At 45.1% G+C, this 15,855-nt stretch overlaps 2 protein-coding genes across 4 annotated transcripts in view; one reads left to right on the top strand and one right to left on the bottom strand.

Annotated features, from left to right (window-relative positions):
- Positions 1-13,394, bottom strand: part of BUD31 (BUD31 spliceosome associated protein) — a 66,471-nt gene extending 53,077 nt beyond the window's left edge. The window contains exons 1-2 of one of the 2 annotated variants that reach the window (XM_078665056.1): positions 13,116-13,394; positions 12,764-12,895 (exon numbers count right to left, since the gene is read on the bottom strand). The gene's annotated coding sequence lies outside the window, so the exon portion shown is untranslated. Of the gene's footprint in view, positions 1-12,248; positions 12,386-12,763; positions 12,896-13,115 lie in introns of those variants that run through there. The other variant, XM_078665055.1, reaches the window with a different exon arrangement.
- The window catches only part of PDAP1 (PDGFA associated protein 1), a 52,264-nt gene continuing 48,738 nt past the window's right edge, over positions 12,330-15,855 (top strand). Inside the window, exon 1 of one of the 2 annotated variants that reach the window (XM_078665053.1) lies at positions 12,330-12,475. In XM_078665053.1, coding sequence (XP_078521179.1) covers positions 12,460-12,475 — 16 coding nt within the window. In that variant the 5' untranslated portion in view covers positions 12,330-12,459. Of the gene's footprint in view, positions 12,476-13,587; positions 13,719-15,855 lie in introns of those variants that run through there. The other variant, XM_078665054.1, reaches the window with a different exon arrangement.

Raw genomic sequence — 15,855 nt, 5'->3', positions numbered from 1 at the left:
TGTTACAGAAGAACATCTGACTAGTAGCAATAAGCCAGAAATGGCAGATAAGGATATACAAGCAGAAGTTAATCAGAAAACAGAAGAGGTGGAGAGATAAATTTGGAACCAAGTATAAATCCTGGGGATCCAAAGAAGACTACGAAAAGAAAAGGAGACAATAAAAATGGACTGAAGAAAAAATTTACTCGAGCAGGGAATATAACCGGTAATAAACAAATGACGAAGGAGTCTAAAGAACCACAGAACAAAAGTGGGCAAGGTATTGATTCCATCAAAGACGATCTGATAAGTTACGAACAACTAGGACCTACGATTAGCAACACAACAGCCCACAATGTCTTTGTTCAAAAAACTATGGGGAATAAGGTTGCAAATAACCAAAGACAACAAGCATTGAAAATGCAATAGGTCTCGCAATAGAAGAGTTTGAAATTTTTCGTTTTGCAAATGGATGAGTGGCACCTATAGCATTTGGAATGCAACATGTTTTGTATTTACGTGACTTATATGGCAGCTCTGGTCGTTATGCTACATCTCTAGATAGTTTTATCTTTCGCAAATGTGACACCTATTGTAACACAATATGTGTTGTGAGGGTTTGAGGGTGAGGGGTTGAGGGTGGGTGAGGGTGAGGGTGAGGGGTTGAGGGTGAGTGAGGGTGAGGGGTTGAGGGTGAGTGAGGGTGAGGGGTTGAGGGTGAGTGAGGGTGAGGGGTTGAGGGTGAGTGAGGGTGAGGGGTTGAGGGTGAGTGAGGGTGAGGGGTTGAGGGTGAGTGAGGGTGAGGGGTTGAGGGTGAGTGAGGGTGAGTGAGGGGTTGAGGGTGAGTGAGGCTGAGTGAGGCTGAGTGAGGCTGAGTGAGGCTGAGTGAGGCTGAGTGAGGCTGAGTGAGGCTGAGTGAGGCTGAGTGAGGCTGAGTGAGGCTGAGTGAGGGTGAGGGGTTGAGGGTGAGGGGTTGAGGGTGAGGGGTTGAGGGTGAGGGGTTGAGGGTGAGGGGTTGAGGGTGAGGGGTTGAGGGTGAGGGGTTGAGGGTGAGGGGTTGAGGGTGAGGGGTTGAGGGTGAGGGGTTGAGGGTGAGGGGTTGAGGGTGAGGGGTTGAGGGTGAGGGGTTGAGGGTGAGGGGTTGAGGGTGAGGGGTTGAGGGTGAGGGGTTGAGGGTGAGGGGTTGAGGGTGAGGGGTTGAGGGTGAGGGGTTGAGGGTGAGGGGTTGAGGGTGAGGGGTTGAGGGTGAGGGGTTGAGGGTGAGGGGGTGAGGGTGAGGGGGTGAGGGGGTGAGGGTGAGTGAGGGTGAGGGTGAGTGAGGGTGAGGGGTTGAGGGTGAGGGGTTGAGGGTGAGTGAGGGTGAGGGGTTGAGGGTAAGTGAGGGTGAGGGTGAGGCTGAGGGGTTGAGGGTGAGTGAGGGTGAGGGGTTGAGGGTAAGTGAGGGTGAGGGTGAGGCTGAGGGGTTGAGGGTGAGTGAGGGTGAGTGAGAGTGAGGGTGAGTGAGGGGTTGAGGGTGAAGGGTTGAGGGTGGGTGAGGGTGAGGGGTTGAGGGGTTGAGGGTGAGTGAGGGTGAGGCGTTGAGGGTGAGTGAGGGTGAGGGTGAGGGTGAGTGTGGGTGAGTGAGGGTGAGGGTGAGTGTGGGTGAGGGTGAGTGTGGGTGAGGGTGAGTGAGGGTGAGGGTGAGTGAGGGTGAGTGAGGGTGAGGGGTTGAGGGTGAGTGAGGGTGAGTGAGGGTGAGGGGTTGAGGGTGAGTGAGGGTGAGGGGTTGAGGGTGAGTGAGGGTGAGGGGTTGAGGGTGAGTGAGGGTGAGGGGTTGAGGGTGAGTGAGGGTGAGGGTGGGTGGGGGTGGGTGAGGGTGGGTGAGGGGTTGAGGGTGAGTGAGGGTGAGGGTGAGGGGTTGAGGGTGAGTGAGGGTGAGGGTGGGTGGGGGTGGGTGAGGGTCGGCAGTCAGACCAAATAGTCCAACAACAAATAAACCTAGCCAAAACGTTCACGTAACCTTCTAAAAAGGCCAGCATAGTTCCCATTAACAGAAACAAACCTAAGGGCCAAAAGACCAATCACACGGGTATTTTCATGTTCGCTGCAGCATGCGATAAATTGTTCCACTAGCAACCAGGTCTCGGTCAGAAGAGAAAAGGGGTAGAGCTGCAGGCATGTGTTTTAACTGCCATCTTGGAGAATCCTTTACATGAGAATCTCACATTGGAGTGAAATGATTGCAGGGTGTCATATCTTGAAAGATCTTTGGCGGAGGTGTAAAGAGATAGTATAACGCGAGGCCATGCATGTTAAAATAAGCTTTAAGGATTTAAAAACACTGCTTTATATTATTCACGTGATGAAATACGATTTCCACAAATGCCAAAATCTTTCAACAGATAGATTTTGATAAAAAATACTGAATTTAATTACCATATTGATTTGCACTTAAGTGGATGGAGGTTTAGCAGGCAAATGCTAAAATTAAGGTACCATCATCTCCAAATCAAGAATGTGCGCAATCATAAAATATTTTTTTGTTTTTTACATTACATGTCTGTGGAAGTCAACCATATAAATTCAGCTTTTGTGTCCCGCTATGGGAAGTCAGAACGGGATTAAGCGTGCCAATTAAGTGATATCACTGCTGATGACTAGCATGGGCGCCCGGTCACACGAGACCCAACAGTCCGCTGTGGGCAGAGGCGGAAAAACCTGTCGGGCAGACTAAAAAAGGGCTTACGCTAAACGCGCCTGGTGCTGTGTATACACCCCCGCAAGGGGAGAATAGTCCACCCTCCGGCAGGACTTCCATCTGTCTCACATGGCGGCACCTAACAATGAGGTCGAGGCGCGCGACCGGACGGGGGTGATATCACACCCTCAGCATTGAGCCGATGCTGGGAAGCCTGCGCCCATACCACAAAAAACCGGCGCCGCGCTTTGGAGAGGTTTGTGCATGAACAAGCACTGGCATTGTTTGTGTTACTGAATAACCAGCCCGCGCAGTGCAAGCGCGTAGTAGTGCCAACAAACAGCGCTTCCGCCTGTCAGATGGAGCCCGCCCGCCCACCTGTACTGAGCCAGCCACCAGGGGCATCCTAGTTTACTCAGCCCAGAGAGAGGGAAAGAGCCGGGTAAGAGATCGAGGTGAATTGTATAACTTGATATTTAAACAAAGCACGACAGTCAGATCGTATTGGGGAATGTCACCAGTCGAACAAAGCAGCCAGAAAATAATCCCAAATATTAATCAAGTACACAAATCGAGATGGAAGGTTTCACTATGCCTTCGATTTGTAGAGTTGTTACTTACATTTTTCAAGTCATATTCATCACACCGTGTAGATACCGATAGGCAACTTTATCAGAAAGCTCTAATTTATTTATATTACTTAACTAATATTACTTATTGCTGACATCAAGAATACTGATTCTATCATGCCTATTAGTAGTAAGGATGAGAAGCAAGGTGGTAACATTTTTAAAAAACACAATCTTAGTGATTTATGCGCCTTAGAACTATATGGCACGTCATCACTTTCATTTCACACTAAACAGATGTTAAAAGGCAATTACCTACAATGCCAGCGAACGCAAAATTAACAGGACTGCTATGAACAGCGTTTTAATTTAAAGCAGTGTTTAGCTAACTATGGGTTCCCAAGAGCAAACCCACAAGACACAAACTTATGCTAACACAAAGGAGAGGCTGAAGTCGGTCTTGAATTATGTAGGAGGAACAGCACACCCCCTTGAAGGCAATACTGTGTGATTTTTTTAGGGGCAGAAGACAGTCATGGAAAACTGACATTAGGAGAGACTGTGGTTAGGGGTGTGTTATGGTAAGTGGGGAACACCGTAAACAGTTTCAGAATCCCACCCACTGTATTCAGAGAGAACCACGGGGCCGGGAGGGGTGGGGGAGTCGAGCTTACTATCACACACCCGGAGCAACACAGCAGGCCCCCCAAAGGAAAAAGACTGAAAAGCTGGTAATGCAAAAAAAAAAAAAAAACAAGACGGAGGGCATTGCTGTGGGGAGGGGGTGGAGGAGAAATGCACACGGCGGGCAGGGGAGGGGGCGGAGCGGGGAGAGCGGCATGTGGGTGTGAAGAAGCCGGGGCCTTTGAAGTGAAGCTAAGCTTCACTTCAAAAGGTGTCGGAGGAATGCGGCTGAGGGAACAGACGGCGATTGCGGCTGAGGGAACTGATGTGCACGCGCTTTTAAGCTCAATGCACATGCGCATTGAGCTTAAAAGTCACGGGCACTGCAAGGAATCGCCACGATTCCTTGCTTGTTAGTTAAAGAGTGGTTAAGCCGCAATAGTCTCGCAAGCTCGATGCGCATGCGCATCGACAGGCGAGACCTAAAAAGAAAAACGGAATACTATACTATGGAAACTTGTGAGGACGGACGGCGAGAGCCAAAAACGGAACATAAAAAACTGAAACCCGGAGATCCAAAAGTTCGGAGACAGCATGTCGGAAGGACTGATAATGGATAACCCCAAGGCCTATGTGTTTGGTCCTGGTGAAACTAATCCAATGGTGAAAAATCTAATGAATCCCCAATTGAAACAGATAGGTGAGAACATCCGAGGGAATTCGGATCAGGAATCAGTAACTAACTACAATGCAGGACGCCTTCAGGAGAACATTGTGTCGGTCGACAAACAGGTTCTAAACACTACGTTGGGAGACAAGACCCAATACGTAAACATAAAAGATGATAAAAAACAAATTATAGTCGATAACAAGGAAGAAGAACCAATGTTACAGACAGATCATTGCAATGTGCTACCGAAACGGCAACTACTGCTAACACCAGAATAGGACTCAAAAGGGCCTCAAGATATACTGAATAGGGGGAACATATTGAAATTAACAGCAAATATTCCAGCTTTAAATTATCGGACCTCATCGAACTTACTGGCAGTAAAATTTATAGCAAAGGGAAGCCAAAAAAATAAGGAGCAAACATTGACAACCTGGCAGACTGAAGTAGATGTCCAGCATATTATGAACTCCAAGTCGCAATTTGAAGCTTGGGGAATTAAACTGTTAAGACCAACGATACCTCGCTAGCCTGGCCCTTTAACCAGCAACTTTAACAACAACAAGAGCTATGGACAAAGCCAAAAAGAAATCACGCCGAACAACCATACAGTTCTCAAAGGAGCTATAGGCAGCAACCTTCCAATAGCACTGAAGAGAGACATACAGAACGATCAGGCAACCAGAAAGGATGGGGTTAAGGACAACTGGCGCTGGCTGCCAGGAGTGCTAAGTTCGAATTCATGCCATTGACCGATGGAAAAGACATCAGCCGCTCAAGACTCAAGAAACATACAAATGCCCTCATGGAACATAGCCGGGGCAAACAAATGGCTAGAAAATGGGTGTCAACCAAATAATTGGGAAAAATATGATATAATAGCACTGCAGGAGACTTGGGCACTGGAAGATCTCCCTCTGACAAATTATATACATTATACAGTCCCAGCTATTAAAACCAAAATTTACGGTCGGCCCAGAGTGGGACTGGCAGTCTATATATCTACAGAGTTAAAAATCGACACTGAACAGATGGCCTCAGCAGGACCTAACATTCAAATAATCAAATAATCCACATTTGTAAAGCGCACAATCACCCGTAAGGGTCTCTAGGCGCTGGGGGCCGTCGGGAAGATTAAGCAAGCTATTGCCCAGAGTCACATGGTGCTGGGCTAACCTGCCGCCGGAGCCGGGGATCGTGATCCCCAGTTTCCAGCGTCAGTCGCCCTGGCCGCGGCGCCACACCTCTCCCAATCAAACTAACATCCGGGCCAGCGGGTAGAACAAAAACCGTCCTGCTGATAAAATACATATGTACATCCCTTAGCAAGGAAAAAATCTGCCCACAATACTCAGTTGATTGCAATTATCACAAATATAAGGAGTACCTATCCCTTATGAGATTTGATACTTACAGGGGACTTTAACTCCAACTTAATTCATACCCCGGATGAAGATGACTTGCTAGTATCTGACAACATATTCTGGAATGTTCCACAGCAATACCAGCCAATGAGACCTACAGTGGATCACGTAGGCCAAGGGCTGGAAAAGGCTCTAGAGCTTCTTGGGCTAAGAGTAATAAATGGCAGAACATCAGACGATTTTCCACCGAAATATACATTCCATGGGGGAAAGACTAGATCAAGACTGTATCACTGATGCCACTCCTCTCCCACTTCTCTATAGAGTATACAACCAGGAGTGATCATTCCTACCAGCACATACACTTCAGGTTAAAAATCACCAAACATCAGGTAAACACAACAGTTGAAGGAAACATACACACAGTTGACCTAAAACGCCTAAAATGGTCAAATGACACAATTGAAACACTACAGTCCAAGATAAAAATGAAGATAACGGCTAGTAAAGCAGGGGCCCAAAATAAAATTCAAGCTTGGGTAAAATTTACGGCGGATCTAACTACATTAATGCCGACTGGAAATAAGCAGACAAAAATTCATGGTAAAAAAAAAAAAAAGATCCGGATTAAAAAAAAAAACAACGGCTGGGCTGCGAGCCTTGAAATGCAAACTTAAAAAAACAATCAGGAGGTTAAAAAGAACAGTACCTGACCTAGCTGCCTGGGAGAGGGTACGGCAGTTAAGGAAATTCTTTAAAAAAGAGCTTTGGGAAGAAAAACGAATGAGCAATGATACATTTTGGGCCGAACTGCTTTGTAGCTCTAAGAAAACGAATTCAAACCAGTTTTGGGTAATCAAACAAATTGCACAGACCAGCGAATGTATTATCATCGAATATTCAAGAATACGAGTGGGCTGAATTTTTAACTACAAGGTTCATAGATACAGTTACCCAAGATACTCCCGAAGGAAACAACCAGGCTCTGGCTGAGGGAAAAGACAAATCCAAAGGGGTCACCGAATTATTCAGCTCAGGAGAAGTCATTACTCCCCACAAGAAAGAGGAAAAAAAAAAAAAAAAAAGGATGCAGGGACAGAGCAAACGGAGGAAAAAGGAAAGCCGCAGGGGAATAACGGCATCCATTCCCCGATAACAGCGACAAGCCATTCGTCCTTGTCAAGCGAAGAAGTTATACGTATAATTAAGAAAGGCCGAAGTGACGGTGCTCCCGGCCCTAATGGAATCCCTCAAGCAATTTTCAAACATGATACATTGTTCTGGGGCAATTATCTTTTTAACCTATACCAAGAAATAGAGCTCCTAAATTATATACCAGCGAACTGGCAAGGCTCGATATTGACACCTATTTTTAAAGGAGGTGAGAGATCTAACCCATCAAACTATAGGTTAATAGCCCTCCTGAACGTCGAAGCCAAATATTATGCCACTCTCGTTCTAGAAGAGCTGAAGGATTGGTCTGATAATCTCAATCTTATCCCGGTCAACCACACAGGCTTCAGGCAAGGTATAGGGACGATAACGAACATCTTAGGACTATCACTAATAGCAAACAAGTGTAAGTAGAGGAAACTACATCTCTACCTCAGCTTTTGATAGTGTTGATCGTCACCTCCTGTGGAAAAAGCTGCGAGCATGGGACATACCTGAAAGGCTATTAAAAGGTATTCTGTTATTCTATTCTAACACATGGTTAAGAATCAAGATGGGTCCAGACTATCAAGGAAGCTGATAACGACCAGAGGCCTCAAGCAAGGGTGTGTTCTGGCCTCACACCTTTTTAATCTGTTCATGTCTGATCTTTCACAAAGGCTGGACTGCACTAATACTCATCCGCAGAAACTAGGTAAATTGGTACTCACTCCTCTCTCATATACCGACGATGTGGTGCTAATGAGTCAAACAAAGATCGGTCTTCAAAGAAGTTTGAATGAAACGTCAGCTTATATTTCAGAAAACAAACTTGAAATAAATACATCAAAGACAAAAACAATGGTGATCGGGAGTCAGCGGAGATGTAAGCAGACTATCTGGCTTAACGGCAACCAACTAGAGGAGGTAAACAAATATAAGTACCTGGGATTCTACATTGACAACTCACAAAACCATACGGAACAAAAAAGGTGTATGACTCAGAGAACCAGTGCCCTCATATTTGCCTTCAGTTTACTGGCAAAAAAGTTGAAGGGTCCTTCATACAAACCGTTGCTTGCAGTAATTAAGGCGAAAATCCTTCCAACTATAACATATGCCAGCGCTGCCTTCCAGGGTGAAGACGGTGAGGTCTAAAATCAATTAATAGTTTCAATCTATAAAAAAGTATTTCAGATACAAAGGTCGGCCTCCCCGGCACAGGTCCGTCTTGAATTTGGCTTAATAAACGAAGACATAGAGAGAATGTATGCTACAGTGAAAACCTGGTACCTCCTGAAACAAAATGCAGCTACATCACAAATTAATGAAGCACTTTGGTCCGAAGTAGACGAGGATAGAAACTCTCCATTTAATCAATACTTATGCAAATCTCTCTCAATAACCTGTACAACAGACTTATGGAATAAAAACCTGCCGTACCAGTCTTTCAAACAAGCAATAAACAAAGCATCAAAAATCCATTCAGCACAAACTGATAAAAATATATTTAGGTTAAGGTCGCACGCTTGGATGGTGATAAATAATTATAAGTCTCTTGCACCGGAGTCATATTTGAATCGGACATTCTCAATTAACGTAAAAAAGCAACTAATGGCACTACGTTTTGGAAAATTACCATCTTTGGCGGATCAGCCAGCCTGGGTGCATACAGGTCCTAAATCATGCCGGCTGTGCAATTTCTACAAAGAAGATTTCATTCATGTAATTTGCACATGCAACAAATTGTACAATGAACGAGCTATTCTCCTCAAACAAAGTTTAAATGAGAGAGGCATTAGGTCCTGTAGAGCTGCTATAATGGCGTGCCTAAATCCTTCTGACCCACAACTGACTGATCAAATTCCTCAAAGTATTTACAAAGCTTTGTTAAAAGGGTCAGAAATTTGGCAAAGAAAAAAAAAAAGGACGAAATTATGGTCACTGAATTTTAACAATGAAATTTTAGGAGTGTCAAGCAGAGATGAAATGAATGCATTGTTTAATTCTTTTTTTATCTGTTTTGTTGAACATTGGTTTTTAAATTGTTATGGTTTTAACTAACTAAACAATAAACATTTATTTACTTACTTATTGAAATGTGCAACACTGGACAGAAGTTGAAATGACATTCTGGGATAGGGTTATGTACAGCCCAGCTTAAATATAGACAGGGAACCACTCAAAATTAAAACTATTGATGCTGTTCTTGTATCCGTCATTCTGTGAATTTCCAAGAGGTTCACAATTATTGTGTTAAATGACCAATATATGTTGGTATCAGTGGTTCCAGCAAGGTACGCTTATAAGACGATAAAATGTAGCAGCTAAGTTGCAGACATTGTAACCAGAAGAAGAAAATTGAATGCTTGACTTCAACGTTTGATTGTTGATCTTCAGAAAACGGCTTGATTGCTCAACCTCAGCTCTCTTAGCTGCCAAAAATGTAGCCATGACTAGAGACAGTTCGGGCTGCATTATATAGAAAATGTATCCGTTTCCAACCCTCATTGTCCATTGTTTGAACTAGGCCTTAATGAAATGACTCCTATAGCAAAAGCCTTTCATGAAAGCTAGTAGTGAAAGGTTTGAAGATAGTGTGCCTACAGCTATAATATTACCTACATTTACTTCATGTGATCTATCTTTAGGCTCCAGAACATCCTGGAATCTGCAAACTAGCATCACTCTATGAAACAGAACAATGAAAAAAGACTGTTCTAGTCCTGCAAACCATGTTGAGGGAGCATCTCAGATTACTGCTACCAGAGGTGTTGCTGCTTAACCGAAAGAATGCCAATCAGATCCTCAAACAGTCCTCTGTTTAAACAAAAAAAAATTATTTGTCCTGTTAGCCGGGTCTAGTGGCTCAGTGGACTAAAGCAGCCACTGCATGGGCCTGTGTTCGACCTCATGGTCACAGGTTCAAATCCCGGCGGGTCCACTAAGCCTTTCATCCATTTGAGGTCGAGAAAATGAGTACCATTGAGTTGGACACCTTCGGGTAATCGTGCGCTTTACAAATACACCTGTTATATTATGCTATGCTACTAAAGTTTGAACCATTGGTTTAAATCACACATGGTGGCATGCAGACGCTGTTTAAGCCTTCAGTTAGCGGCGGCAGCAACAACACACCAAGAACAGAGTTATTACTACACAGACAACAGCCCACTTACACAAACAAGACTTGCAAATGCAGAACACATACACATTAGACTTGGCACCCAATGTACCCTGAGGTCATCATTACAGCTAAACCAGACAAAAAATGGCAAGTATCGCCAGGTTGTAGCCAGACACACCTGCCAAAAGGTACTGGTTTAGAAGTCTATGCTCAACACCATGGTCAGACAGGCATTGTGCAGCTTCCGGAGACATGCATCATGGGCAAGGAGTATCACATCATCACATCACAACAGAAATCATGGTCAGTAATGACAGCAATACACAAATAAATGTCACATCGTCACCAACCCTCCAAGGTAGATTGATCCCGGAAAAAGACCAGGAGTCTGCGGAGCGGTCCTGGCAACAATCATTCTAAATCTCTACAGAGCCACTTGTCAGGGATGGAGGCAGCATAAGCACCCAGCCAGTGCCAACAGCAGTGTAAAAGACAGTAGGTCACATAGAGATGGTAAAGTTCTGAATCTTCCACATCACCTTTGAAAGACTGCAGCTTTGTGAGCTTCTTCGAGGTGTCTTGTCAGGACTTATTACTCCCACGTTGTGACCTTCCTTCAACTTTACTTCTGAGTTTGCTAGGATCTCAGGTAGTACAAACCCCACTATCACATTCACTTCAGAGTTCTTATCAGTGCCAGAGGTCACCAGACATGTAATCTTCCAGAACCAGCTTTATCCCAGATCATATCACCTTCACAGAGAAGCACATTTTCAAGGCTATAGGACCCAGTAAGATGGGGTTCATACAAAAGCCTCTTCGGTGCTGCAGTGTCACAGAATGTTCATATTCCCAAAATAAAAATACCTTGATGCTTGGGGTGGAAATCTCCTTCTAGCCGTAGGTAGTCAGTGTTACAGAACTCCAAATCTGTGAGTTTTCCAAAGAGTGTTTCATTAGCAATATAGGTTGTTAGCAATTTGTGCAGCAGTTTATAAGAGCAGGGCATTTACAGTGCTCTGGGACCCCAGGGATCTGATCTCCTCCCCTTGGTGCTATAGGACTACAGTAATGCAGCCTTTCCTCTGAGTGCTTCCTTAGGATGACAGCTAGAATGAGGTTCTCCCAAAAGTGCAACCCCAGCGATATAGGATAACATCATGTGGTAGCTCCTCAGTTCTGCAAACCGCTTCAATGTAAGCATCCCTCAGAAGCGTTTTATCAGTGTTGTGCAAATCCAGCAGTATTTCCTCCAAAATCCATGTAGTGTTAGTTTCCGCCAAAAGAACCTTATTGGAGCTGGGGAACACACTAGCAACAGATTACATTTTTTCCATTGTCTCTCTTACATATTAGTGTTTAAGGGTCCTAGTGATGCATGCTTAAGGAGTCCAGTAGCATGTTGTTACCCACGAGTCCTGTATCAGTGGTATAGGTGGCTAGCAGCCTGTGCAGCATTCAACAAATTCAGTACATTGCTATGCTGTAAAACCCCAGCAATGGACCCTTCCACCGGCAAAGTCTCCTTAGTGCTGTATACTTAAGCAAAGCTCATCGGGGCAGATTTATGAAGGCCTTGCGCCGCCGGTGCGTCATTTTTAACATGGAAAAAAGTGACGCACCGGCGGCGCAAGGCCTTCATAAATCTGCCCCATCGTGTTTGGCAATGCTAGAGGACGCAGTTTCGTTTCCGCATTTAAGACGCTACTCAGTGTTGGCTTCTCTCGGCATGGCCTTCTCTAAAATACAGCAATGTTAATGACATGCTGTTATGAGTAGGTGCGACTACAAACCTTACGCGTGGATTACGAGGACGGCGGTTGAGGAATAAACACTGTACTCAATTAGTCTCAAATTTAAATACACGTCAAATATGTCACAATATGTTTTACAAAAATAGACAAGAGTGAAAGCCCAGAAACAAACCAATCAATAGCATCTTTACACCAAAAATAAGAACGAAAAGAGGCGTCACCGTGTCTATAGCAATTTAGTACTAACAACGTTAAATACGAAGCAGGACGCCTAAATACGAGAGGAAAACATACATAAACTCCTTCGATACGAGAAGCAGCTACGTTACCTTCCGCGCCTAGCCGCTCACAGTGAGTTGGATCAACGAAGCCAATTGTGAGAACAGAACCGGATGTTGAAAAGAGAGTTTTTTCCTTCGTCCAAGAGCTGGGCGGAAGAAGCAACTGCCTATAGGAGGAGTGGGAGGAGGGACGGAAACTGAAAGGGAGAGCAGCAGGAACTTCAGCAGAAAGAGCAGAGTGAGGAGGAGCTAGGCAGACATGTCCCACTACCGAGGTAGGCCTGCATATTGTTTTAACTTTTTACATCGAGCCACGGAAAGCTTCTTTTGAATATGACGGGTCGCTAGATGTCATTCTCGACCTCGGCTCGGGTTTTACCTTCCGTTTAGTTGGTCAGCCGGCCCGACCGGGGTTTGAGTCCTTTCAGCGTGGTCCCTTGCTGATGGGACGCGGGCTACGCTTTGTCGCGAGTGTTTACGTCGAAGTATGACATGCAGTTATTGAGAATAGATAAAGGCAAAATGTAGTTATGTGCATATCTAATTTATTATTTCATGGTTACCTTTATCGAGGCAGGACGCTCATTGATAGTGTGCTCGTCAGCAAACACAAATCCACGGTTTCAGCTTTCCCTCCGTTCCCATAGAAGCAGAAGAAAGACTGTTTGGTTTTCTATGGCTCGAGGGTTATATTTCTGTAATTGGTAGAAATAAAATATGGATTTTAACAAGTCCCTTTTATGCTGGTGTACGAGTGCGTACTGTACGACGCTCGACAAATTACTGTTAAATGAAAATTCATTAGATTTTGAGGAAAATGTTATGAAACTCAACGTGTGCTCCTATTTTATCATTTGAATAGTATAATGTCGCGAAATATTAAACTATAACAAATAGTGCAATTTTCGTTCTGACCGTCATGGGATCTAGTACATTGCGGCTTGATTCTTTCAATGGAATTCGGTCCATTGAAATATGGCGCGTTCTTTCCGTGTGTGGTTGAGTTGTCGGCAACGACGTGAACAATACACGTCACGCATTGTTTTATTTTTTAGAAGGGACTAAGGGCTGTGTATGTGCAAACAAGTTCTACGTGTTTTTTCTATTTAGATACGTTGTCTCGAGCGGTGTGTTTGAGGAGTAGCCGTCTGCTGCCAGGCAGGCACGTTTCCGTTGTGTGATGCGCTGGTGACGGGCTTTCCTTGTTGGCTTTTGGTTGCATCAGGTTTTTAGGCGTCCACTGTAATGCCTGTCTGAAGTTCTGTCAATCCTTTACGGTCCCCATGGTGCAAGACCAGAGCAGGTTGTTCAACCGTATGTGAGCTGCATTTGCCTTTAAGTCTATTTCTCGTTTCCCTAGCGCCTTTTGACAGGGTCTCGTTAAGGCACTCTCGTAGATTCCTTCGGGGGTCCTTCACCTCCCCCGCGCCAAGAGGGACGGCAGCATCTGCCGGTGCCCCTGGTCCGCCGCAGTCTCACATCAGATATACACAGCCCTTTCAACGATGCCCAGAGGAGGTGAGAGGTGGCGGGCTTTCATACGGTATTCATTATAGGTTCTCTCCAGAGTGCATCAGACCCCCTCACCCAAATTTATCACCACCCATAGTTATTGTGATTCAGCGGCTGAATGGCATTCAGCAGTAGACCTACCGAAGGGGCAAAGGAAAGTGGTATGCCCAATTTAAGTTACATGTGGGAATAACTCGTATGGCAATACATTTTTGTGCCATCTTGGTGGAGTAGTTTATACGATATCAGTACGTCGCTGTCAAAAATGGCTCTATTGGATTCTGCTAAACGACCCTCATTCTATATATAGATGTTTACATGAACTGCTTCTGATTCGCACTATTTCGTTTCAGAGGAGTAACTCTTCACCACTGGTTTGTGGCCAGGTCCTACTTTTGGTGGGGTTGGGATGCTTCCCAAATATAGTGGTGTACAAAATATGTCTTTAAAGTTATGCTTCTGTATGTACTTACGCGCATCTGAACACTTAAGAATTTATTACATAAAATAGTCTGATGTAATATGATGTAATGACCGTGGCTGGAACTTGAACATGTAATGACCGTGGCTTTGGAACCAAAAAAGCCCTATTTTTAAACAACGGACCTGGCAGCACTAATTAAACTAATATTGCGGGAAGCCAGTCTCCATTAACTAAAAAAGACCAGTCTGGCAGGAATAAACTAATACAACTTGATTATAACAGCACATTGATCACCATTCACAACATATATGGACCAAATTCATACCTGTGTTCCTTAGTGAAGTGGGTCATCTATTTAAGGGAGAAATGGTGGTAGGTAACTTTAACTTGGTTTGGGACAGAGAACTAGACGAATCCAACCCCCATGGTCAGATGGATGCAGCAACTAGCAGGAAGCTTAAGGCCCTAGCAGAGGAAATAGAGCGGGTAGACTCGTGGGGCTTGCAGAGAATGGACAATGACTTCTCTTCTTTTTGAGCAATTCAGAGCATACACCAGAATCAAGTGCATCATAGTAGACATTAAAATGCTGGGGATAAAAAACATGGTTGGCATTCAGGTATATTGTTCACTCTGGCAGTGGGTTTTGGGTGCTTGCGAGCAACATTCAAACCTCTGGAGATACAAGGAATATCTATTGAGGGATCTGGTTAACGTACACGAGCTAAGAGAAAAGGTAACAGGAGTTCACCGATAATCACACAATGGATGACACCTCCCCTTCATCTAACTGGGTTGCACTGAAGGCATTCGATGCATCCGAAAGCAATGGCTCAAGGAAATAGAGGGAGAGACATATGAAATAAAACGACGGTTGAGGAAAAACATAAACCAGCAGCAAACTGCGGCAAGTAGAATAAGAGCAGTTGAATCCACTAGTACATGGGTACTCCTAGTACGGGCCGTCAGCGGCCCGGCAAGCCTTCCCTGGCGGCCCACGGACCTTGCAGACAATTTACCGGTGTTAAAAAAAAAAATATATATATATCTATATCTATCTATCTCCTGAATTCCGTTCCTCACAGGCACACGCAGTTCCCTCTGCTGGCAAGTAAACACCGGACACGGACCTCGAGGTACTTCACAATTTTATTCGGCAGAAAGAGTCACAGACGTTTCGGCTCAGCGGAGCCTTGATCACATGACATATATATATATATATATACACACATACACACACCGTGTCTGCAAACACTGGGGGCCGAGACTCTGCTGCTCTGTGGGGGCCCGGGCATTCCGTGATAGTCGGAGTGGAGCTGCAGGGGCGCTAAGAGGTTAAAGACAAACACCTCATTAACATACAAATGGTATGTTAAAGACCTGTGAAGAGCGTGTGTGTGTGTGTGTGCCCTGAAGCTGTCTCAGCCTGGGCACAGACAGGCAGGGACAGATGAAGAGGGTGACAGAGGGAGTGAGAGCGAGGGAGGGAAAAGGAGGGAGAGCGAGGGGGGAGGGAAAGGGAGACAGGCAGAGCGAGGTAGGGAGAGTGAGGGAAAAGGCGGCAGTTAGAGGGCGAGGGAGGGAGGGAAAGGGACGCAGAGGGAGGGAAAAGGAGGAGGAGGGAGGGAGAGCGAGGAAAAGGGAGACAGACCGAGGGAGGGAGGCAGAGAGAGGGAGGGAGACATAGGGTGACAGAGGGAGGGAGGAGGGTGACAGACG

The sequence above is a fragment of the Lissotriton helveticus genome, chromosome 10, assembly GCF_964261635.1.
Source record: "Lissotriton helveticus chromosome 10, aLisHel1.1, whole genome shotgun sequence".
NCBI classification, from domain to species: domain Eukaryota; kingdom Metazoa; phylum Chordata; class Amphibia; order Caudata; family Salamandridae; genus Lissotriton; species Lissotriton helveticus.
This window is presented reverse-complemented; position numbering and strand designations above follow the sequence as displayed.